Below are 24,589 nucleotides of genomic sequence, written 5' to 3' on the forward strand. Positions count from 1 at the left end.
CAAGTCCATTTTTTGTTTGTAACAAAAAACTTTTATTGATTGCAAGATATCCTAATATTATGTAAAAAAGATTTTAAAGAGTGGAATGAATATAACAAAACCATAATAGTAAAGTAAGTATTTTTATTGTTTTCAATTTGGTATACAAAGATAGTACCTAATAAGAGCAGGTGTATATGTAAGTACCAAGTAAGTTGAATCCACCGCTTGCAGCTTCCGACTGATCCATAATAATAATTGTCACATCAGGGGAATTTCGGGTAATTATATCGCCACGCCACGCTCTATAGCTCCGTACACAGTTTGCTCCAAATATTATTTAAAATAAACACATGTAATGTTTGATGTCGTGATTCGGGTTATTCTATTGGGTTTCTAATAAGGTATATAATTTGTTTGCTCCGATTTTACTCTGCTCTGCTATTCACTTTAAAGATAATAAGTTCATATCAATAATATCTCTTCCGGTGACCAGAGGGCTGGTCACTATTTCGCGCAGCGCATCAGCATAGCTATACAGCGCGGAAATGCGGCCAGCCTTTTGGGCACCCTACCACATGACCGAGACCTAGGTCAGATTTTTTATTTGTAAGTTTTTAGTTTAGGTCATTATGTTTTTAGCTCACTTTATTGTTTTAATAGAAAATAAATCTCATAATATCTCTGTTTACGATATTAATTTTTTCTGACAGTATATATAAATAACGGTTGCTAGGTAACAACATTATGAATAAAGAAAGGTCTTGATGTACGAGGTATATGCAAACTTTTTAATGTTGTATTCATGCCTTTAAATTGTATCAATTTTATAGTGACATCTGGTGACGTAATTTGCATAGTCGGAAGTCTCCTTTACGCAAAAGGGATGGAGATAGAAAATTCGAAATTTACGATCTTCTCGATAGCCGGCCTGTTTCGACATTCGACCTTGTGTAACTTATGTCTTCCTGGTATCCAGGACCGGGACGCTTACATTTACGTGCCAAACAAACAGACCGGCTACGGCGGCTACCACGAAGCTTCATAGTGATTCTGATACCAGGAAGGCCAGGAAGACATAAGCTACAAAGGGTCAAAATGTGTCATTTTCATTTAATTATGGAAATTGTGGTTTTAGCAGTTTTATAGTGGTTTTGATACCAGGAGTATTTAAGTTATTCACATTCAGCGGACTCGAACGCAATACGTAAGGTAAGTCTGAAAGAGGTTTAGGGCCTGTTTCACAATGTCCAAATAAAGTATTGGTTAGCTAATTAACAAATAAAATTAACTGCCAGATAAAATTTCCTACAAAAAAAGCATTTTATCTACCAGTTAAGCTTATTTGGATATTGTGAAACGCCAACGATGACTTTATTCGTCAGATAAGTGGCAAGTAGCTTATTCAGGACTTTACTTGGACATTGTGAAACAGGCCCTTAGAAAGTTAAATTAAATATAGCTAATAAAAAAGCTACTAAAGTTTGTCTTAAAAAAAACAATATGAGTTCACTAAAAATCAATTTCTACCCCTTCCTATTTTCATTTCCACATTACGAAGTTTCACTTCTTCCGCGCGGAGGGACTCCACGCACTGTTTTTTTTTAAATTCTGTTTTTAGGGTTCCGTACCTCAAAAGGAAAAACGGAACAGTTATAGGATCCCTCGTGCGTCTGTCTGTCTGTCTGTCCGTCTGTCACAGCCTATATTCTCCGAAACTACTGGACCAATTAAGTTGAAATTTGGTATACATATGTAAGTTTGTGACCCAAAGACGAACCTGTAACGTAAACAAATGAATTTTAAACATTGGGGGCACTTTTGGGGGGTAAATGAGAAAATTAAAAAAATAAGTTTTTCAAACTATATCGTGTTACATATCAAATGAAAGAGCTCATTGTTTGAATCTCAAATATATTTTTTTTATAATTTTAGGATAAACAATTTAGAAGTTATTCAAGAAAATAGGCAAAAAATTACCATTCCCCCCCCTTTATCTCCGAAACTACTGGGTCTAAAATGTTGAAAAACATACACAACATAGATCTTAACCTATAGATTACAGGAAAACCTCTAAGAAATGTGCAGTCAAGCGTGAGTCGGACTTAATTACTTAGTTTTTGATCCGACCCCCTACAGGTTTTTTAAAGAGACATTTCACTCACGTTTCACATAAAAAATACATTGTTTAAATTGTGTAATGTACGGAACCCTTGGAACGCGAGTCCGACTCGCACTTGGCCGGTTTTTTTAAAGTATTTGTTGTTATAGCGGCAACAAAAACACATCATCTGTGAAAATTTCAACTGTCTAGCTATCACGGTTCATGAGATACAGCCTGGTGTCCTGATACGGACAGACAGCGGAGTCTTAGTAATAGGATCCCGTTTTTACCCTTTGGGTATGGAACCCTAAAAATTATTTCGTTTATCATGTACATCCAAGATTAGATCACTAAAAGGCCACCATGATGATGATGATGATGATCATGTTACTAGGTAGGTATATTCAATGTGTGTGACAAACATTTGTAAAACATTTTTCAAACAAACTTTTTTATTGTTACTGTATTTCCTCGCTTGTATATTATAACATTCATAACACTACAATGACCAAGTTGTAATAACCAGACTATAGTGACATTTTGATTTGTTTACCTGTTAGCTCTGATGTTAATTTGGAAATGTTTCGTAGCGAAATAGTTTAATTTTTCCGAACGGTTCTTTTCCAGCAGTATATTATTTACATTATTAACAATGTTTGGCTCTGGCCTGTGTATAGTTTTGAGCATTTTTTGTCATTTATTATTTAATAATCAACACACGTATTATTTAAGTAAACCTCCACAAGATACTGAAAACAGTGATAACCTATCATTAAAATTATTGCCAGTGTAAGAAATTAGTTCCAATGAAATTTCGCAACATGGCGCATGATCATATATGGCCTGGTCATTATATCAATAATTGTATATGTCTTGTAAAGCCTGACCAGGAATATATGATCATTGTCAAGAGGATGCTACAATTCTCATTTATATGGCAACAGTTCAGTATAGTCTAAACAATGTGGATTGGCTACTCGTTATTTTGGCTTACACACTTTTATTCATCGTGTAGATATTATTAGCCACACCATCAGCTCAGCTCAGCTCTATGGCAGAAAAAATATTTCGTCTATCATGTTACTATATCCAGTGGAGTCTTCACTTCAGGCATCTGCCTACATCCAAGATTGGATCACCAAAAGGCCACCATGATGATGACGATGATAATGATGTTACTAGGTAGGTAAAGAAAAGGTAGGTATATTCCGTAACCTTACATCTTAGGTTGTGGACCATTGTCAATGAACAAGATTGATCGTCTCCAAAGCCCATAGTAAATATTTTTCAAACAAACTCATTTTTGTTACTGTATTTATTTCCTCGCTTGTATAACATAACACTACAATAACCAAGTCGTAATAACCAGACTGTAATGACATTTTGATTTGTTTACCTGTCAACTGTTTCGTAGCGAAATTGAAGTAGAACTGTGTCAGTTTGTAAAATTGAAGAATTTAATAAAAATTGTTAATGATATTATTTTCAAAATTGGTTTCTTGGGGTTGGATATGAGGATATCACGTATCATTTGTGGTATATTGTACAAAAAAAATCAGCCGTATCGTATCTGGAGGAGCCCAAACTTGGTATGTTTCGAAAATTCTTTTTGTTTTAATTTAGAAAAAAATGGCCGGAATGTAATGATGTGATATATTTTTAGAATCGCCTCAAAAAGCCCTTTCGTATGATACCACACACGACAGGTTTTGGATTTTTTTTCCATACAAAAATAATGTTTTACCAGTGAGATACAGCCTGGTGACAGATGGACAGACAGACAGACAGATCTTAGACAGACAGACGGACAGCAGAGTCTTAGTATAGGGTCCCGTTTTTACCCTTTGGGTACGGATTTACGGAAACCTAAAAATGGAATTTACAAAAATGTGACATAAATGCGAATGTTCTGATATGGTGATACGATGCGTGTGTACCATAATCTACGCCATCATTGCTCCACTCCACGAGTTGCCTCCACGGTCCCAAAAGTGAATGGGCACAACTATTTATACTATTACTATACTACTAGTACCTGCTTGGGTCGCCACTATAGTAGGCGCCAAGAGTGCCAAGACTGTCCGGTCCGTGCCCTTTCCCTTTGTGGCAAACTGGCAAACTAATCGTTATATATACGATCGATCATGTCAGTACTAGGCCCTAAGTTATTCGTTAACGTTTGCGTTTCCTATAATTGGAATCTGTTTTATACTTATGATTGGCTACCTAACTAGTTATCATTTATTTTTATGTCTTCACTTTCATCAGTGCAGTAGATCGATTGATTTGGCATATTCATTTGGGTCGCCATAAAAGAATTGCAAATTCAAGAGTTCCCATGCGCAGACAGTACTGAATCCTCGGGTTTTGAAAATCAGATTGTATGTAGGTAGAGATACTGCCTTAACAGTAGGTACCCATTATTTGTTTTGATTTAAAATTTGTCTAAATAATTCAGGTACATCTATAGCAAAACATTTGTAAATAGGTCAACCTATAGGCAACATTAGCACATATGGCTATTCAACATTTATCGTTAGAGGTCCGTGACAGCAACGGCGGCGTCCGAGGGTGCTTGTCCGCGGCACTTCACTGCCGCGGCTCTTTGCCCCATTCATCAGATGTAGGTCAATCGCGGCGCGCTGCGCAAAGCTGAACTACTCGTACGTTTAGTTTTTGCATTGACAGGCCGAACATTCAGGCTGCGTTCGTTACTGTGGTCACGCTGTTTGTAATTCTGGTTTTGTTTGTCTGTTAATAAACGTACTTATAGTATGAATCTTCTCAAATTATTTTTATGTCTATGACCCTAATCTGTTAAACAAAAGCCATTGTTTCTTTTGCGCGAGCGGTCGGCCATTGTGTGCCATTGTGTCTGAGCGCGTTCTACGGCGCGTGCCATTGTCAGACACAATTTAAAATTACCGTCTTAGACGTAAAAATCATTTGAGAAAATGCAGACTATTAATACTACCAATTTTTAGTACATCTAGATATATTTCAATACCTAAATAAGTAGGTTCAATAGTGACGATAGTCTAAAACTCGATGAGACTCCTTATTTATACGTACAGTAAAAACTTTTTACAAAAAAAGAATACCGACTTCAAAAAGGATGAACTAAAAATATTATCTTTTTGAGGGTTCCGTATTTAAGTATATGCGTTATCAACTGATATGTTTGAAGTCGGTGCCAAGCCAAATTTTGAACTATAGATTCATAGTGATTTTGGTGCGATTCGATAAGGATGCGGCTATATAAGTGCGTTGGATTGCCTTACACGACAATAATGAACGAACTTTCTGAAGTAGGTACCTAAGTACACACCTCAGAACACACGGTCGAACCTTCTTGGCGAATTCCGTACCTACCATGTTTGTCGGCACATTACTGTCTGTAAATCCAATGCGTTTATTTACCGTCGTATTTTTAAACAGCAATTTTTACATATTTTTTAGCAGTCCATAGCACGCAAGTGTGCGATTGGGACTGAGTTATTTCCTGTCCCTTATCCAGAGAACTACATTTCAAAATATAAAACAATTCAAGGAATTTACCTTCATGCCAAATTTCAGCTAAAGCGGTTCAGTTGTTTAGCCATGAAAAGGTGACAAAGAGGCAGAATTATTTTCACGTTTATAATATTAGTACAGTTGTAATGGGATTTATAAAGCTGATTATTTTTGACTGGTATTGTTACTAATTAGCTTGGCACCGACTTCAAACATATGAGTTGATAACGCATATGTTTAAATACGGAACCCTAAAAAGCCCCTATATTTTATTTCATCCTTTTAAAGTCGGTTTTCTTTTTTAGGGTTCCGTACCCAAAGGGTAAAAATGGGACCCTATTATAGATAAGACTCCTCTGCCCGTCTGTCCGTCTGTCTTTCTGTCACCAGGCTGTATCTCATCAACCGTGATAGCTAGACAGTTGAAATTTTCACAGATGATGTATTTCTGTTGTCGCTATAACAACAAATACTAAAAAGTACGGAACCCTCGGTGGGCGAGTCCGACTAGCACTTGTCCGGTTTTTTTTTTATAAATGACGTTGGCCAATATAAACAAGCATATGCCAATATAAGCAAAGGTTGGCGAAACCTGAAATGTTTACTTGACAGTGATATAAGTGACATTGACAGTTTTATAGTGACGTGTCTGTCGTAGTTTTTTTTATCTTCAATTACAGTTTCTGGTATAGTGCGAGCGAGATGTATAACAAGTAAGTTACGAAAACGTTAGAAAATATGTAGTGTCAAACTCGTGGTAAGCCTACAGTTGCACTAAATCAAATTAGTGGTTTTCGAAAGGAAATGCTTGAGTTACTTTAGAAAACACCGAAATCCCCATACACGTGCCTTAAAAAATTGAAGTTCCCTCAATTCCTCATGGATTTCATCCTCAGATCAGAACCAAAATTATTATGGAAACAACTTGGAGGTAATTTCTTTAAACGAAAAAAGAATCATCATTATTATCAAAACAATCATCATCATCAGGTCCAGTTCATCAAATTGATGGTTTTCGAAACAAAATGCTCGAGTTGCCAATGAAAGCAGCCAAATCACCATGCACGTGCCTTTAAACATTGAGGAGTTCCCTCAATTCCTCATGGACCCATCATCAGATCAGAACCAGATTAATATGGGACCAACTTAGACGTAGCTCCTTTCAATCTTCTAACAAATCGGACCACGGGTCTAGGAGTAATCGGTGAACATACATAAAAAAATTAGCCACAACCGAATACAGAACCTCCTCCTTCTGGGCAAAGAAGTCGGTTAAAGAATACTGAATATTCGGTTTTTATGGATATTTCGTACGATAGGCGAGTGTATTAGCTAATGTTTCTTGGAGAAATTTTAACATTAACATGAACTGTATCGTATCGACTAGTGGAATAAAATAGCGTTTTTTTTTTTAAATTTCTAGTCGGTTCTATTCCCGGGCGAGACTAAGCGAATTAAAATAAAACTGAATGCAGTTATATCATGTTTCTTTTTAAAAATAAAAGAATGTTTCCTTTAAGTATGTAAAATGAGCTAACTTAAGGTTTTAAGGCACTTTCCCTCCAAGACCCATTAATTTTTTCCACACTGTATAATTGACGATATACATTGTAACACGAGCAATAAATTAAAGTACAGACTCGTTAACTAATGTATAATTAAATCCAAATGGTTTTAGTTAATTAAATTCAAAAAAAATACTGACATTTTCTAACAAAATAAATCGAGCCAGCAATGTACTGCAGACGTATTTGTTCAGTCGAAATTCTTGACATTGACATTTCCGATCGTTTTCAATTAGCTTTATAAGATCTAATAATTGGGTATTACAATAACATTGACTAAACGTATGCAGTTCATTGTAAAATAGTCCCTTCTTACAATATTACGTAACAGTTTTCTTATCAATTAACAAATAGGAAAAAAGCTATAGCAATTTTAAAACTGTTTATTTATCAGTTACATTACAACAACAAATAAACATTGCACTATAATAAAACCCCTCTGATAACAATCATGCACATTTACCGTGTAACCTCTTCACAAGAGAACTTGCACTAATTTTAAAACTGTTTATTTATCAGTTACATTACAACAACAAATAAACATTGCACTATAATAAAACCCCTCTGATAACAATCATGCACATTTACCGTGTAACCTCTTCACAAGAGAACTTGCACTATTTTTAAAACTGTTTATTTATCAGTTACATTACAACAACAAATAAACATTGCACTATAATAAAACCCCTCTGATAATAATCATGCACATTTACCGTGTAACCTCTTCACAAGAGAACTTGCACTAATTTTAAAACTGTTTATTTATCAGTTACATTACAACAACAAATAAACATTGCACTATAATAAAACCCCTCTGATAACAATCATGCACATTTACCGTGTAACCTCTTCACAAGAGAACTTGCACTATTTTTTAACTTTTGTAAGGTGGTTTCGTTTTCACGACCACGACTACGATGACGCCACTTGTCTTCCGTTTGTCTTCGCGCCGACACGACATGTGTATTATCTATTAAGTGTAGGGCTTTCTTAAACCTAGCAAATCATTTCAGTGCATCCGCCTGCACACCCGTGGTCACAATCAGGAACACATTTGGTGACCCCACATTTTTTGCTCCGAGTTGACAATAACGCGGCAATTATCAAACCGGAGGATACTAGTTCGCGGTATTCACAAAGCTACATTTACATTTGCTCTTATTTGGTCATAACATGTTAAATATTTTTCCCCTCACTAGCTCGGAAAGCCGTCTTTTATCCTTTAAAACAAGCGGGGAAAAACGCATTTTATCCACTAGTGGGGAAAGTAATTTGACCTTGGATGGAGCGTGTTTAAGTAGCTTTTGACAGATAACAAAACGTAAAACGCTCAAAATAATGGTTCGTTCGATATTAATTATCATTAAATAAATGGTTTGAGAATTTAATAAAAATACCAAATTTAGCTTTATTTAATGATTTTAAGTCATAAACCTTAAATTCCATAAGAAACATTTGTTTTTTTAAATGATGTTGAATGTAATTCTGAACGCACAAGGTGAGTCGATGCAATTTCAAAACGCGACTTCTTCTCAGACACGTAAAAAAATACACAACTTCCAGAGTTTTGTTATAATATCGTATTATCGTAAAAAAATGAGTGATCCAGTGATGAAGATGATCTATAACGCCTGTGGATGTTGCACTTTCCTCGCTATAGTGAGGGGAAAAGTTTTGTGTTACACACGGGTGCAAATGTATTTTACTTCTCGTGTGTTAAAACACTCGCGGGTAAAATACAACTTTGCACCCTTGTATAACAAATAACTATTATGTGCGTCGGCATTACTTCGATTACATTTAAATTATTTTGCATTAGGTACTTCAATTTAGTAGCTTGACGTAAACTGTCATATTATGTAGGTATAGCTGTTGAAAAGTTCGCGTGGTTTATGGTCTGTGGAGGTGTGAGATAATTACGAACTTTTTCGTATACATTTTGTATAAATAATTATGAAATACAGGCGACGCACTATCTGCAGGAAGTAGTCGTAAACAAACTGTTGTTTTTGTAGGTATCTTGTGTTTGAAAAGTACTATGTATAATTCTTTTCAGTGATTATGATTAAGTACCTTCAATAGTAATAAAGAATGATCAACCTATTTGGTTGGTTGGCCGCTTTAGAGCCGTGCACAATCAGTGTGCAAGTTGCGGAAAATTTCTAAGAAGTTGGAAAAGATTTCGGAAATCTCATGACAATTTCACTACAAATAAACAAAATGTTTTTTCCCCTCACTAGCTTGGAAAGCCGTCTTGTATCTTTTAAAACAAGCGGGGAAAAACGCATTTTATCCACTAGTGTATCACTAGTGGGGTAAGTAATTTGACCTTGGATGGAGCGTGTTTAAGTACCTTTTGACAGATAACAAAACGTAAAACGCTCATAATAATGGTTCGTTCGATATTAATTATCATTAAATAAATGGTTTGAGAATTTAATAAAAAATATCGTACTATCGTAAAAAAATTAGTGATTCCAGTGATGAAGATGATCTAACGCCTGTGGATGTTGCACTTTCCTCGCTATAGTGAGGGGAAAAGTTTTGTGTTACACACGGGTCACCACGGGTGCAAATGTATTTTACTTCTCGTGTGTTGAAACACTCGCGGGTAAAATACAACTTTGCACCCTTGTATAACAAATAACTATTTTTGAACGGAAAGTTTTATCTCTCATAAATAAAACCGGCCCAGAGGATGTCGGACCATTCTCAGTGTAGGGTTCCGTAGTTACCTGTCCGTCGCAATTTTCTCTATGACCTGACCTTGATATCCCTGCTTATCACCACGTCGTCATCTTCCGGTATGTAGATTCTGTAGCCTTTTGAGGTCAACGAGTATCCTACAAATGCACCCTGTTTGGTTTTTTGTGTCAGTTTACCTCGTCTGTTCTTTTTCAATACGAAGGTCTTTCTGCCAAAAACGTGAAGATGGTTTCCGGATGGTGTCTTGTTCATCCATTTCGTGAACGGTATGGTGCCATTTAATGTTTTCGAAGGGCTACGGTTTATAAGGTAATTTGCCGTAGAGACCGCTTCTGCCCAGAGCTTTTGGGGAGCATTTGCTTCTATCAACAGGCATCTGGCTTTATTTAACAAGGAACGATTTTTCCTTTCACTTATCCCATTTACCTGGGGCGTGTAAACAGTAGTCAATCTTCTTTGAATGCCATGCAAAGCGAGAGGGTTGTCGATCTCCTTGTTGCGGTATTCTGTCCCGTTGTCAGATTGCAGGTCTCGAATCTTCTTGTTATGGAGCGTCTCAACTTCATTTTTGTAAGTTTGGAAACATTTGAATACGTCGCTTTTATTCTTGATGAAGTATACGTAGCAGTATCGGGTAAAGTCATCAATGAATGTGACGTAATATCTTGAGCCTGTCAGTAACTCACATTCGAAGGGTCCACAAACGTCGCTGTGTATGATTTCTAGCGGTTGCGTCGTGTAGAGATCATCATGTCTTGTAAAAGGTAATCTTGACATCTTGCCTTTGATGCAGGTCTCGCAGGTATCTAATTTTTCTTTACGTAGGTTCAATCCGTACATAAGGTTGTCTGCGGCCATCTTGTTAAGATCCTTTTCATTTATGTGGCCAAGTTTTAAATGCCACTCCATGATGTCACAATGCCCTTTGGGTGTGTAGTTTGCAGTTACTTCTTTCTTGATATAAATATTTAAAAAAAATTTAAGGTAGTACACTTCATCTTAAAATATATAAATATTAAAAAAAAATTAAGCTAAGTTCATCTCTTCTCTGTGCTGTCAGTAATATTTTGCCATTCTTCTGTGTGATAAGAGCTTTGTTTTTGTCGAAGATGACCTTAAATCCTTTGTCGGTAATCTTTCCAACAGACATTAGGTTTACTGATATATCAGGAACGAATAAGGTGTCATCTATGTTGTAACCATCACCTTTTTCTGTCTTGACTGTTACTCTTCCTTTTCCTTCAATGATACTTGTGTGTTTCTTTGATGCCAACTTGAGCGTGCCATTTTCTGAGTTTATTTTGGAGAATTTAGATTTGTCGCCGCAAATGTGGGAAGAACAGCCGCTATCTAAACACCAAGTATCTTCTCTGGCGCTTAATTTACGGTACTCAGACAGACGTTCAAGTTGCTAGTCTGGTTTCTGTTCGTCTTGTCATTTGAAGTCTTCCTCTTGCTCCAACATGCCTTAGTAGTGTGATCTTTCTTTTTGCAGCTCTTGCAGTACGGTTTCGAGTTCTTTTTCTTGAAATGATACGCTTCGGAGCTCTCTGGTTGTTCACTACCACTCCTGGCCTGATATTCTTCAAGAATCTTTACCTTCAGGTCGTCAGGATCGGGCAGGGCGTCTCTTGATTCAATCGCGATGCGAAAGTTTTCATATGTCGTTGGCAGACTGTAGAGCAACATTATGCTTAGCAATTCCGACGGTATTTTTATGTCCATGTCGGCTAGCTTGTCCTTGATGTCCATGAAATTATTTAAGTGATCACGGATATCTTCTTCTGTGGTCATCCGTTTTAGAACCAATTGTTTTAGCAAGGTTGCTTTCCTCGCGGGGCCGGTGCTTTGATAAATCGCTTTTAATTTGTCCTATACGGCTTTTGATGACGTGCAGGTCTTCACCACGGATTTAGATTTTAATAAACCGAATGGAGTACACGGGCCAAAAAGTGTGTCCACATGAGAAGTCAAAGTGGGCGGTTGCATCTCTTTCTAATTAGGGTGACCATAAGTCATATGTATGTGGGATATGAGGATAAGTTGGAATGTATAGTTTGGCCAAGATCTTTTTTCATTCATGCATAGGAAGTCAGAGAGAATGGATATAGTTTTTTCTCCTCTGTAAAACGCTTCACAAAACCTTACTTAATTTAGTAGTTATAAAAGCTGTTACTGATGACAGACAGACTGACAGACGGACAGCGGAGTCTTAGTGATAGGGTCCCGTTTTTACCCTTTGGGTACGGAACCCTAAAAATGGTCACGTTTTTTTCATTTGTAGTCTGCCTTTTCACACTCATGGTATGTTCATATACGTAATGGCTTCTCTTCTGCACACTTCAGCTATTCTTTAAGCGTCATCGTAACAATATTTTCTCGCCACTGACGACATCCCAATAATCGTTTTTTATCAGGACGGCTTGCGCTTGTATGCACCATGTGTCATAATTTGACTTGTTCAACGTTTCAATATTTCTATAACTCGTCGATGCCATCTCGATTATTTCCAGGCGCGGAGTTTCAGGAACCACGCTCTGCTACCATTTGTGAGGGAATATTAGAGGGCAGCTGGAGTTAACAGAATAAAACCACGGAGCACAGGCACAAATGTTTACGAAATCTTTTTTACGAATGACAACACAAATGTATTTGAAGTTACATGTCAAGTCATCCGAACATCCAAAGAGTCGATCGGCGGCGAGAGTCCCGTGGCCAGTACTCACAGCGTCACTCTGGCGGGGTGCCTCCTATCGGGAAGTCATTTGCGCTTGCGGTACAACCGTACGTAAATACTGCTTGGTTTGAACTGGATTCACTATAAAGCAAAATCATATCACATGATAAATCTGATTGAATTACATAAATTATCGCTGTTGATTTGGCTGACAGTTGTCAAGATGGCATTACGTTTAAAGCATTTTTCAAATAATGAACAAGTGTTTTATGGAGGTTTTTATTACGAAAATATATTATTTTAAAAATTGATGCTATTCCGCAGTAAAAATAAGTTTTGAGATTGTCACCAAAACCGAACGTGTCATGCAGCCTTTATGAGTTCTACTTTCGTAGTCATAAGAACTACTTTTCTCTGTTTTAATTTTTAAAATAATTTGTACTGAAACGCACGTACCAAGACGTCCCGGTACCAAGACATCTAACGACAGTTAAACGACAGTATCGCAATGTGAATATCCATTGCTTATAAAACTTTGTTTTTAATCCAAATATTTCCTAAACAAACAATCTTAAATCATCGGGACCACTTAGTGGTAACTTTGGACACACCAAGGTATCTCCAGTTTGATTTGTTGCTCGTGTTTATAGAAACACCCTGTATAATTATTTAGAATTAAGAAATACATATATAGAGAAAGTTACAATAAAAATTGGTTGTTTTATTTTACGTCTATTGATTGTATTGGACAAAAACGAGGAATGCATTGTTTTTTACCGTAACTATTTATAATAATATTATTTATTTATTAACTTACTTACGTTTCCGGAGTTTAGTTCGGGAAAATAATATTATCGCAAGGCAGTCTCCACTTTATGACTTTGTTCTACCAAGTTAAGGTATTTATACTCTGCCTATTCCGATCAATGAAGATAACAACCCTACTTGATCAATAAATACTTGACAATAATCCAAGCCAAAGTCGTTATAATAAACTAAACTTCGGCCTTACTTACGCTACCTATTTTGTTTGAATGGACATTCCGTTCTGAAACTTCCTGTATTACGAGCATGTTGTCAATGAAGCTAGTCCATCGCTATTAATAGGCGCGTCAAGTCGACGTGACCTACTTCCCGGGGCGTCGACCCCGCCCGACTTACCCGATATGAATTATAAGAATACGCCATAAAACCTAACCCATCTGTACGCGCTACGCGCCTCGAGCGCGGCTGCCGCCCGAAAATCCGTGGAATCAAGTAGGGACAGAGACAGGGACCCTCTACAACTTTCACCGGAGTCAAGCTGACATGAATGCATTTAGTCCTGCATTTGAATACCTACGAGCTACTTGTTATGTTGGCCTACTTGAGTAAATCAATACATACAACAACAAAAAAAAACAGAGATAAAGGTATCTATATCTTAACGCAATTTACCCGACATAGAGTATCACACGAAATTCTACTTAAAAAACTTTTTAATTCAGGGATTAGAGGCGTAGTCCACGATTGGTTTAGATCCTACCTGCAAAACCGTATTCAATATGTGCAAATTAAATATCGATGAAATCACCGAGACACGTTCGGAAAAGCGACATTTACTAGGATCTATTCCACAAGGTAGTGTTTTAGGTTGCGTGTTATTCTTAATATATATAAACGGCCTTCCAAATTTTGTTAATATACACAACATCTTATTTGCAGATGACATTTCGTTACTGTTTGAAATTGATAAAGGCGAAAGTCATAACGATACAATCAAAAAATGTCTTGACGAAGTCAATAACTGGCTAGAAGTTCAAAATCTCGAAATCAATCTCAACAAAACTAAATTAATTCAATTCCATCACGGACTTAACAAACCATTAGAACTTAATATAATAATAAATAACATCAAAATTGAGGAAGTGGACACTTTTAACATGTTAGGAATATCCCTTGACAGTAACATAAACTGAAAAAAACATATAGAAATAACTAAAACCAAAATCTCAAGCTTCCTATATGCACCTTCGTAGGACAACAGACTTAAAACTACCCTGAGTTGGAAGATACAGGTAGCTGAAATTTGCCGAAAAGTCACTGGAGCTCTACATGCCCTTAACAGACTTAAACACTTTTTACCCGTTAAAACAAAAAAAATATTAGCACAGACATTAATCCTACCCATAATTGACTACGGTGATGTGTGTTATCCAGACTTAAATGAAGAGCTCTTGAACAAGTTAGATCGTTTACTAAATAACTGCATTCGTTTCATTTTCTGTCTTCGTAAATACGACCATGTCTCCTCTTTCCGCTCTAAACTCGGCTGGTTTCCTATACGTGTTCGTCGAAATATTCGCATGCTTTGCACCCTCTTTTCTGTTATTAATGATCCCCAATCTCCCGAATATCTCAAATCTTTCTTCAACTACTATGGTGTTTCTCGTGTCCGTCAACTTCGCTCTACTGGCAACCTTTCTTTGTCCATACCAGCTCACCGAACAGGTTTCATGTCCTATTCTTTCTCTATTCAGGCAGCTCGCCTTTGGAATAGTCTCCCTGTTAAAATTAGACAGTGTCCGAATATATTTGCATTTAAAAAATCCTTACGTGAGTACTTTGCTTGCAGAACGATGAATTCTTAGTGTTTCTGTTTTGAAAGTTTCATCTGATATCTTATGTATTTGTATGTATGTATATTGTATGTATTTATATGAATATTATATATACAGATATATGTATGTATGTCTATGCCTATCCATTATTTAACTATACTTGTATATATGTAATCACTATGTTGCACCGCCTACAAATTATCTGCTTTTGACTGGTAGAGAGTGCCTCATAGCATTAAGTCCGCCTTTTGTACGATTGTATTTTCTTTTGTGCAATAAAGATTAAATAAATAAATAAATAAATAAAAACTGCTCTATCGGCCTATCATGCATTAGCACACTCGCGGTTAAGTTACGGAATCATGCTGTGGGGCAACAGCACAGATTCCGAGGATTTATTTGTCATACAAAAAAATGCGTCCGAATAATGGTTGGCATTCAATGCCCTGAAAGCAGCAGACCCTATTTTGAGGAACACGGGATACTGCCATTGCCGTGCCAGTATATCCTATCATTAGCCATATATATATGCGTGGAAATATAAATATTTATTTAAGGAACCAAATAGTGTCCGGAGAAAATATCAGCTTGTTATCCCCCCTTCCAAAACAAAAATGCTATCCAATAGCCCACAATATACAGCAATCCGGGTATACAATAAACTAACAAACAAAATCAAGTCGCACAATAATTATAAATTATTTTATAAGGCAATCAAGGAATTTTTGTCACACAAATGCTATTATTCTTTAAATGATTTCTTAAATGATAATTTGGAATAAATTGGATTTCATAATAATAATGTAAAAATTTGTAATTGTAAAAATATTAATATTGGGATAATTTTATGATAAATTATAATTTAATATAATTTAAGCTGGTGAATAATGTATAGCTGTTAAGATATAATTTAGACTAAGTATTATTTAAGTAACTATGTTGCTATGCCCTAACGGGTGCATGTTATAACCTAAGATATAAATAAGACCTAATGTAAACACATGTATGCAATAAATGATATGACTATGACATACAAATGAAGCACATAACTATGCTATTGAGTATGATTTGAGCATGGGACTGAAAAACATATTCTCATAAAATGTTTACTTGATCTAGCAAAACTGGATAATTTCAGGTATTATTTTGTGATTATGCAGTGAAAATAATATGTAATAACCTCTCACACTCGTCAGTGGTATCCCAATGTGCATAAGTGAATCTCCATCTACTATATTTTATTACTAGCTTTTTCCCGCGACTTCGTCTGCGTGGAGTTAGTAATTTGGGTATCTTATTTTTAATCTAATCTGCTTTTAATTGATTTTCCATACAAACTTCCACCCCCCTTTTCCCCACCCTTAAAGGATGATTGCTCAGAAAAACTACCCTATGTCCTTCCCCGGGACTCAAACTATCTCTATACCAAATTTCAACTAAATCGGTTCAGCGGTTTAAGCTTGAAGAGGTAACAGACAGACAGACAGACACACTTTAGCATTTATAATATTGGTATGTATTTATAATATTAGTATGGATTAAATACAAAACGTTAAAATGTATACGATGTAAACTTAACTAACAACATGATGGACCTAATATGTACAACCCGTGTCACACTTGGCGGGCTTCTAAAATAGCGGAAGTAGGTATGTTCGGGGACGCCGGCCGATGGGACGCGCGTGACCGCGCCGCGCCGTGCCATAGATTGTCTATTTTAGACAACCACCGGGAAATCACAATATAACACTTGCCATTGCCCGCATGATACATATGGTATTGGATTGGGCTATAGCAGGTTGATAGGTAGGAGGCGTTTTCTCAGGTACTACAGGTACAGACTATTCACTCATGTGCAATTAAAAAAGTTGACCTAGGCGCCGAGTAAAAGCACAAAGTTGTACTTCTGCTTTTAGTCAATAGGTATATTAAAAGCAGATGATAGACCAAACTATCTAATGTACAAAACGAAATACAATATACAAGCTTAGGTAGGTAATAAGGTACAAAGCTCAATGACAAAAGAGAACTTGCCAACAATCAATTCCAGGATACTACTTATAAACATACAGTTTAAACATTTCGCGATTATTTGTTACAGGTTCCGCGAGATAGCTTCAAGCACATAGTCAAGGCTTGCGAATGTCCCCTCTACTGGAAGATGCCTCTCTTCCTGACCACGCAGCAGAGTCTGCATTCACCTGTCGACGGTCACAAATTCATCAACTTTTGGAGAGAGTACGTACCTTCATATAATGACGATTCTACTCCAATTTAATTTCCCAAAGAGCGTCGGGTGATGAGAAAAAATGAAAAATGTTGGTTTATTATATACAAAATTACGAGTGTTATTGGTTTAAAAAGTGTCTACATCTACAGTTTTCCGTCAATAAAATGTACTTAAAGATATTAAAGAAATAAGATACTTTTTATTTTCGAAAAACGTTTGTCTCAAAATGGTCGATTTTCATCCAGTTCCACAGATATTTGCGCTGATATTTATATTTATTAAGACACTAATCGAAATATTCCACATCAGGATGACGTCGCAGTGCCACGACGTGGCGTCGCGGTTCGTGTACATCCTCACGCGGGGCAAGAGCAGCGTGCTAGCGCCCGAGGACTTCGTGCCGCTGGTGCAGGACGTCGTGGACACGCACCCCGGCCTCTCGTTCCTCAAGGAGGCCACGGAGTTCCACTCCAGATACGTACACACTGTGAGTGGGACTTTAAACACCAACTACGGCTAAGTTTTACTAACTCAACTTCGTTCTATTTAAGGCCCCGTAGGTTCTTCTCTCACTCATTGAGCGTAGGTAAGCGAGACCGAGATGGCTGTGCGTGCCCAGAATCGCGGATATTATGTATTTTACTTTTACTTAGTAAAACCGGCCAAGTGCGAGTTGTACTCGCGTTCCAAGGGTCGCGTACTATTACACAATTTTTAACAATGTATTTTTTTATGTGTAACGTGAGTCTTTAAAAAACCCGTAGGGGTCGGTTCAAAAACTAAGTAATTAAGTCCGACTCACGCTTGACTGCACATTTCTAATAGATTTTCCTGTCATCTATAGGTAAAAAACTATTTTGTGTATTTTTATCAAAATTTTAGATCCAGTAGTTTCGGAGACAAAGGGGGGGAATGGTAATTTTTTGCTATTTTCTTAAATAACTTTTAAATTATTATTCTGCTACATATGACGTGGCCGAAACGAAAGATAACTAACGGCCTAAATAAAGACTCCGTGCGGTCCGTGCCGTGGGGGTGTCGTGCAGTCGTTTGGTTCTGCTACATATATATGACGTGGCCGAAACGAAAGATAACTAACGGTCTAAATAAAGACTCCGTGCGGTCCGTGCCGTGGGGGTGTCGTGCAGTCGTTTGGTTCTGCTACATATATATGACGTGGCCAAAACGAAAGATAACTAACGGTCTAAATAAAGACTCCGTGCGGTCCGTGCCGTGGGGGTGTCGTGCAGTCGTTTGGTTCTGCTACATATGACGTGGCCGAAACGAAAGCCGATCTGAAACTGCCTTCATGACCTCATTTTAATTTATCTTTAATTGACTATGTGTTAAGTATGTGAATTACATATCTCTTGTTTTTATTTTCAGGTGATCGCTAGGATATTTTATTGCGTAAATCGATCGTGGTCCGGTAAAATAACAATCGCCGAATTGAAACGATCTAATTTACTTCAAGTCATTCATTTACTAGAAGACGAGGAAGATATTAATCAAGTTACTCAATATTTTAGGTAAATTTTTTACCTACATAAAAAACATAAAGATAAGGTAAAGGCGCCTAATACCGTGGTATTTTGAAATTGATGGAATGGTTCCAAGAAGTTAAGGATATTCAAGCTTCTTCACGACCGAGAATATTTTTTATTGAAGTGTTTATTAAACTTTCGCCTTCGTAACTTTTAAGACTCATTTTAGTTTATTATATTTAAGTAAATAATTATTGGAACCAAATTCGCGAGTGTTCTATTACCATGGTAATGACAGGCTGTGATTCTATTACCGCCAATTGAGATTATATTACCGAGGGTATAAAAAGTAGCCATTTTCTACCATCGGTAATAGGAACCCGACTCAATTTGGCACTTACCTATTACCTAATAACCGAGGGTTAAAAATAATAATAATAGGTCATTGACCCCATCAGCTGATGAATTATTGTAGGTCTTTCGTAATACCTGTCTGTTGTTCATAGGTTCGAAATGTTATAAATCTGAATTTGAATAACAGATTTTGCTGTAATATTTATTCATCTCTTTTTTCACTATTCATATGAACATAAGAAATATGTCAAAATAATATTTTTCATTGTGTATAATTTGTGACAATGCTGTAAACTGATAAATGCGCGAAAGACTTTCAACCGATGAGTAAGTCTCGATTTGGTGAAATAAATCTGTATTTACAGTATCCTTAATGTGATTTATATTAAAAGTGATTAAAATACCTCTCGGTAATAGATACTTATTTAAAAACCTATCACGGACCCAAACTAATATTTAATGGGTCATTAAGGTGGTTCGACTAGGTTACCCAAAGCTTAAACCCCGCTAAATGGCGTCACTTTCGCAAATTTTCAGGTTTTATTTTTTTGTGGAATAGTGTTGGTATCTGTATACTTAAAAGTATGTTTAGCGCACTCTTTACATAAATATTGAACTATTATAATAAACATTGAATACTTCATTAGTGCAAAAAACACTTTTAAAGTCGACAGAGTGTTTCTGTCATGCTATTTCCTACTATTACTCACACATGCAAACAGTGTTTCCGTGATGCTTGTAGTAGACAATTTCATGCAGTGTAAGTATGCTGCAATGGCGTTGCGGTATGTTCGTGGAAATACGTGCAAGAGGATTCGGGTTCGAGACTGGTACGTCAGGGGTACTTTTTTTTGTCCTTTTTGTGTTATCTTATGTTTCTTATACCTTTTATTCTTCGAATTCTTGTCCGATTCCGATATAACCAAAATATATTTCAGTGATATCGGAAACGGCTCTAACAATTTTGATGAAATTTGCTGTAAGGGGTTCGATCTAGCTAGGTCTTATCTCTGGGAAAACGAGCATTTTTGAGTTTTTACTTATGTTTTCTTTTTCTCCCAGATATTCAGTATTATTAATAAATTAGTTTATAACGTTTTATAAAAATATGTGACGTTTTGAACTAAAAGGTACCACATTGTCGGTTGTCGATTTCATTTTGAAGCTTTATGGAAATATGACAACAATAAGTAGGTACCCGTTTGGTTGAAAACGCCACATATATTGAAAACCTGACTTTCACAAATCTCACCTTTTTGGGTTCTTCCAACTCAGAAAGGATGGAGAATACTGACGATTCTTAGTAGCACTAGCCCAAGGAAGTCCAGGTTTGTAAGTGTCAGGTATCAGTTTTTTTTTAAAGCGCTAAATATAGTTCTACAAGTAAAGCAATCCCTTACTGCCCAGCCTCTATAGTATTTTTCAAACTGGAAGGGTACGATGATAGATTTCATCTCCATACAATTTATAACCTAATAATGCCAAATGTTGCAAAATTATATTGAATTGAGATCTATCATCGTACCCTTGCAGTTTGAAATAGTTATTTACGATACAAGTGCGGAAAAGAGAAAACTCGAAACGAGTGGCGACAGATTAAAACACGACCGCAGAGAGTGTTTTAAATCGACACGAGTTGCGAATTATCTATTCGCACGTGTATCGTACAACGTTTTACAGTACATATGGCCCTTTAAACTTTCGACATATGCATGAAAAGTGCTCTTTACGCACTAGGGCGAGAAAGTTGCACCATATGTACTGTAAAATACTTTTTAGTACATATGGTGCTACATATACGTTACCGCCCTAGTGCGGTAATTAGTACAATACATGCATAATATATGTCGAAAATGTAAAGGGCCATAATTATGTACTGTAAAACGTTGTACAATACACGTGCGAAAAGGTAATTCGCAACTCGTGTCGATTAAAACACTTCCTTCGGTCGTGTTTCAATTTTACGCCACTCGTTGCCAATTTCCTACTTTTCGCACTTGTATCGTAATGTACTAATAATAAAGTAGTAATTGTAAAATAAAATTAAAACTTTTTTTATATTTTTTTTTGGATTCAAGTAGGTACAGTGAGTAACAACATTGCATGGCCTTCTAATTATAACTATTATAGAAAACGGGATATTTATCATGTTTATTTATATTATTTATTTCTCGATATTTTGGCCGGTCTTGCAAGACCAGTCGTTGTGGAGATCCCTGGGGAGGCCTATGTCCAGCAGTGGATGTCTTGTTGGTGTAGATGGATTCACACAACAAATGAAATAACATTTTTTCATATTTGTTATCCGTAGTTGTCCCTGTACCTAAAAGAAAAATAATATCATGATAGCACAAAATCCTCTAATGTTATAGGAAGAAAGATGATGCAACAATATGGATTCTAATAAAGTTATCATTTACTTACCGAGTAATAATTGTGTTTTTCATTCATAGACAAAATTCCATAATTTTCATCCCCAGGAAATGTTTTATTTTACTTTATTGCAGTGAGGATGTCCTGATTTTTTCTGGCTAATGAAGGAAAACATTTTATTTCCAAGAATGCCTCTTCATTTTGCACAATACCTAAAAAAACCTAGAGTTAGTGACACATTGACTATTCGGCAACCAAAACAGTAATTATTACATTATATAGGTATTGTTCACTGCTTATATCTACGCTTATATTACGGAAGAAGTGAGAATTATTTTCTAAAAAGATCGACACGAGAAAATTACAATGTACAATGAAGGAATGAAACTGTACCTACCTTACGAAACTTCACCATCATGAATTCCGCTTCAATTGAGTCTGAATTTTTCTGGATTTTCGCGGACCAGAACACCGATGATTTTTGTAACTTGATTTAGACGTTGCTATCATTTTCAATTTATACAAACAAATTAATGTCACAATAAACATGACCCTATGTGTCAGTGTCAACACTGTCAAATAAAAATGCACTAAACATGACGGCACTGCAAATCCTGCCAGGTCGGCCAGGCAACGTCGCCAACGTCATAGAGTGGCAACGCCGCACGCAACGTATTTGTACACGACATTTGTGACACACACATACGTAAAATTGATGAAAAAATTACGTTGATTTATGTATGATTTCTGTATGAAACAAAGTTTTTCTATTAATTTAGCGCAAACGAATATTCGAAAGTAGATAAATGAGCAAATATTTGTGTAGTAATAGTGTGTAGTGCCTTAATTAAAGCAGATTGAATTTTGTATGAAAATCGAACCACCTTAATAGATTCCCATGTATTCTATGAGCGAGGGTTATGTGATCATACCATCGGTAATGCTTAACTTGGAGTATTGTAAAATCTTAGGACTGTTTCAGAGATTTCGAGGTTAGTCCTAATCCGATTGTGCTTCGTTTGTGTAAAAGATTTTGTTATCGGTTTGCTCATGAAATGTGTACTTTAAAATACCACGGCGATAGGCGCCGAATTTGACACCCACGGTAATAGGCGCCTTTACCTGAATATACTTATTACATGTAAACATTTTGCACTTAACGTGTTTCCTATGCAGAAACAGATTAAAATGCGTTTGTTGATGATTTCAGTTACGAGCATTTCTACGTGATTTATTGCAAATTTTGGGAGTTGGACCGAGATCACGATCTTTTCATAGACAAACACGACTTGGCGAGGCACAACGACCACGGTAAGTGTGCATTTAGGTACTTAGTGCGTATGCATAACACATTTGAATTTTGACACAATAGGTAGTATGTTTGTCTAAAAATAAGATGTAGGTAATATCAGAAGTCTCTTCGAAAGAGTTTACGCTTGTAACTTGCTACCCCACGCTACAAGTCTTCATAAAACAGGTCCTTAATTAATATATTAAATTAATATGCTAGCCCCAACATTTTGTAGTTATTCTGTAATTCGTAATTGGGTTCCAGCGCTGTCAAGTCGTATGATCGAACGGGTACTCTCGGGCTGCGTGACGCGCGGCAGCCAGAACCGCCTCACACCCGACGGCGAGCCACGCATGTCCTACACCGAGTTCGTGTGGTTCCTGCTCGCCGAGGAGGACAAGACGCACCCAACCGCCATCGAGTACTGGTTTAGGTAACCGACCTGACCGCATGTCCTAGGCTACGGCACGTGGTTCCCGCTTGTCAACAAAGACAAGGGCATCCCACGTCCCGTCATCTCGTATTTGTTAGATATGGCTGGTTGTGGTAGGATTAGTGACTTAGATAGTATAGCCATATCAGCTAAATGAAAAGACGTATAACTGTCTGTCTTGTCTACAAGCACGAGAGAGAAGACTAGGTATTTGTTCCTAACGGTATATCAGAAGAAGAACTGTACCTACTTACTTGGAAAATGATTTATTTACAAGACCGTGATCTAGCGGAGAGCACACTTGTCTTGCCTTGGCCGTCTATATCAAGTACATATTATTTAAATGAAATTATCAAATTTCTATGAAATTATGACGTATAAATAACACTTGCACTGCGTGTGCTATCATAATCGTTTGTTGCAGACTTATCTTGGTCTAACTCTAATTATCTTATCTGTGGTTGTGCACACAAAGGAACTTGAAGTTTTGCCAACCCTAATAATTGCTCCGAGCCGAGAGTGCCCGAAAGGTCCAGTGTCACCCCACTCTGTATTTCATTCCGTACAACTATTCACACAAGCTTACTTGATTTCCTCCTACATGTACCTATAATGCTTACCTAATTATAACTAGTAGGTACAGCAGTAACCAGTTATCACGACTGCAGGTGCATGGACATGGATGGCGACGGGTACCTCTCCATGTACGAGCTGGAGTACTTCTACGAAGAACAGATGCAGCGCATGGAAGCCATCGGGATCGAAACGCTGCCCTTCAACGACTGCTTGTGCCAGGTCTGCTCCGCTGCGCCAACTAATAATACAGCCACGATCTTTAATTGTTGAAACATTTAAGGGTTTAAACTAATTTTGTTGGTTGTTAAATTATTATGAAATGAAATTTCCAATGTACCTAAGAAAACCCCTAAATGGCTAAACTATTAAAATCCGCGACTGTACGTACCTACCCGTCTATTGAGCAGACCCTTTGAAGTCAACTATTGTCATGTAATACTATTCCTCATAGTCGTGTTTTTTCTCGATGTCACAAGCATAGAGGCATAGTTATAATATACATATATATTTAATAGTCTCCACCATACTACGTAAAATACTCGGAATTTAAATACAGTACTTAAACACATCTCAAATACTCAGAATTGCAATACAGTGGAATCCGTTTATTATAACTCCGCTTATAGGACCAACCGCTTACTATTACGTAATTACTGTGCGAAGTTCGATTTTCATATAAAATTCTTTGTGACAAAGTCGGATAA

General features: G+C 36.8%; 1 protein-coding gene across 2 annotated transcripts in view; it reads left to right on the forward strand.

Annotated features, from left to right (window-relative positions):
• Window positions 1-24,589, forward strand: part of LOC134754826 (serine/threonine-protein phosphatase 2A regulatory subunit B'' subunit beta-like) — a 146,738-nt gene that overhangs the window by 117,950 nt on the left and 4,199 nt on the right. For both annotated transcript variants that reach the window (XM_063691253.1, XM_063691254.1), the window contains exons 3-8: window positions 17,246-17,382; window positions 17,684-17,861; window positions 18,761-18,903; window positions 22,796-22,896; window positions 23,141-23,309; window positions 23,978-24,104. In XM_063691253.1, coding sequence (XP_063547323.1) covers window positions 17,246-17,382; window positions 17,684-17,861; window positions 18,761-18,903; window positions 22,796-22,896; window positions 23,141-23,309; window positions 23,978-24,104 — 855 coding nt within the window. The remainder of the gene's footprint in view (window positions 1-17,245; window positions 17,383-17,683; window positions 17,862-18,760; window positions 18,904-22,795; window positions 22,897-23,140; window positions 23,310-23,977; window positions 24,105-24,589) is intronic.

The sequence above is a fragment of the Cydia strobilella genome, chromosome Z (assembly GCF_947568885.1).
Source record: "Cydia strobilella chromosome Z, ilCydStro3.1, whole genome shotgun sequence".
Classification (NCBI taxonomy): domain Eukaryota; kingdom Metazoa; phylum Arthropoda; class Insecta; order Lepidoptera; family Tortricidae; genus Cydia; species Cydia strobilella.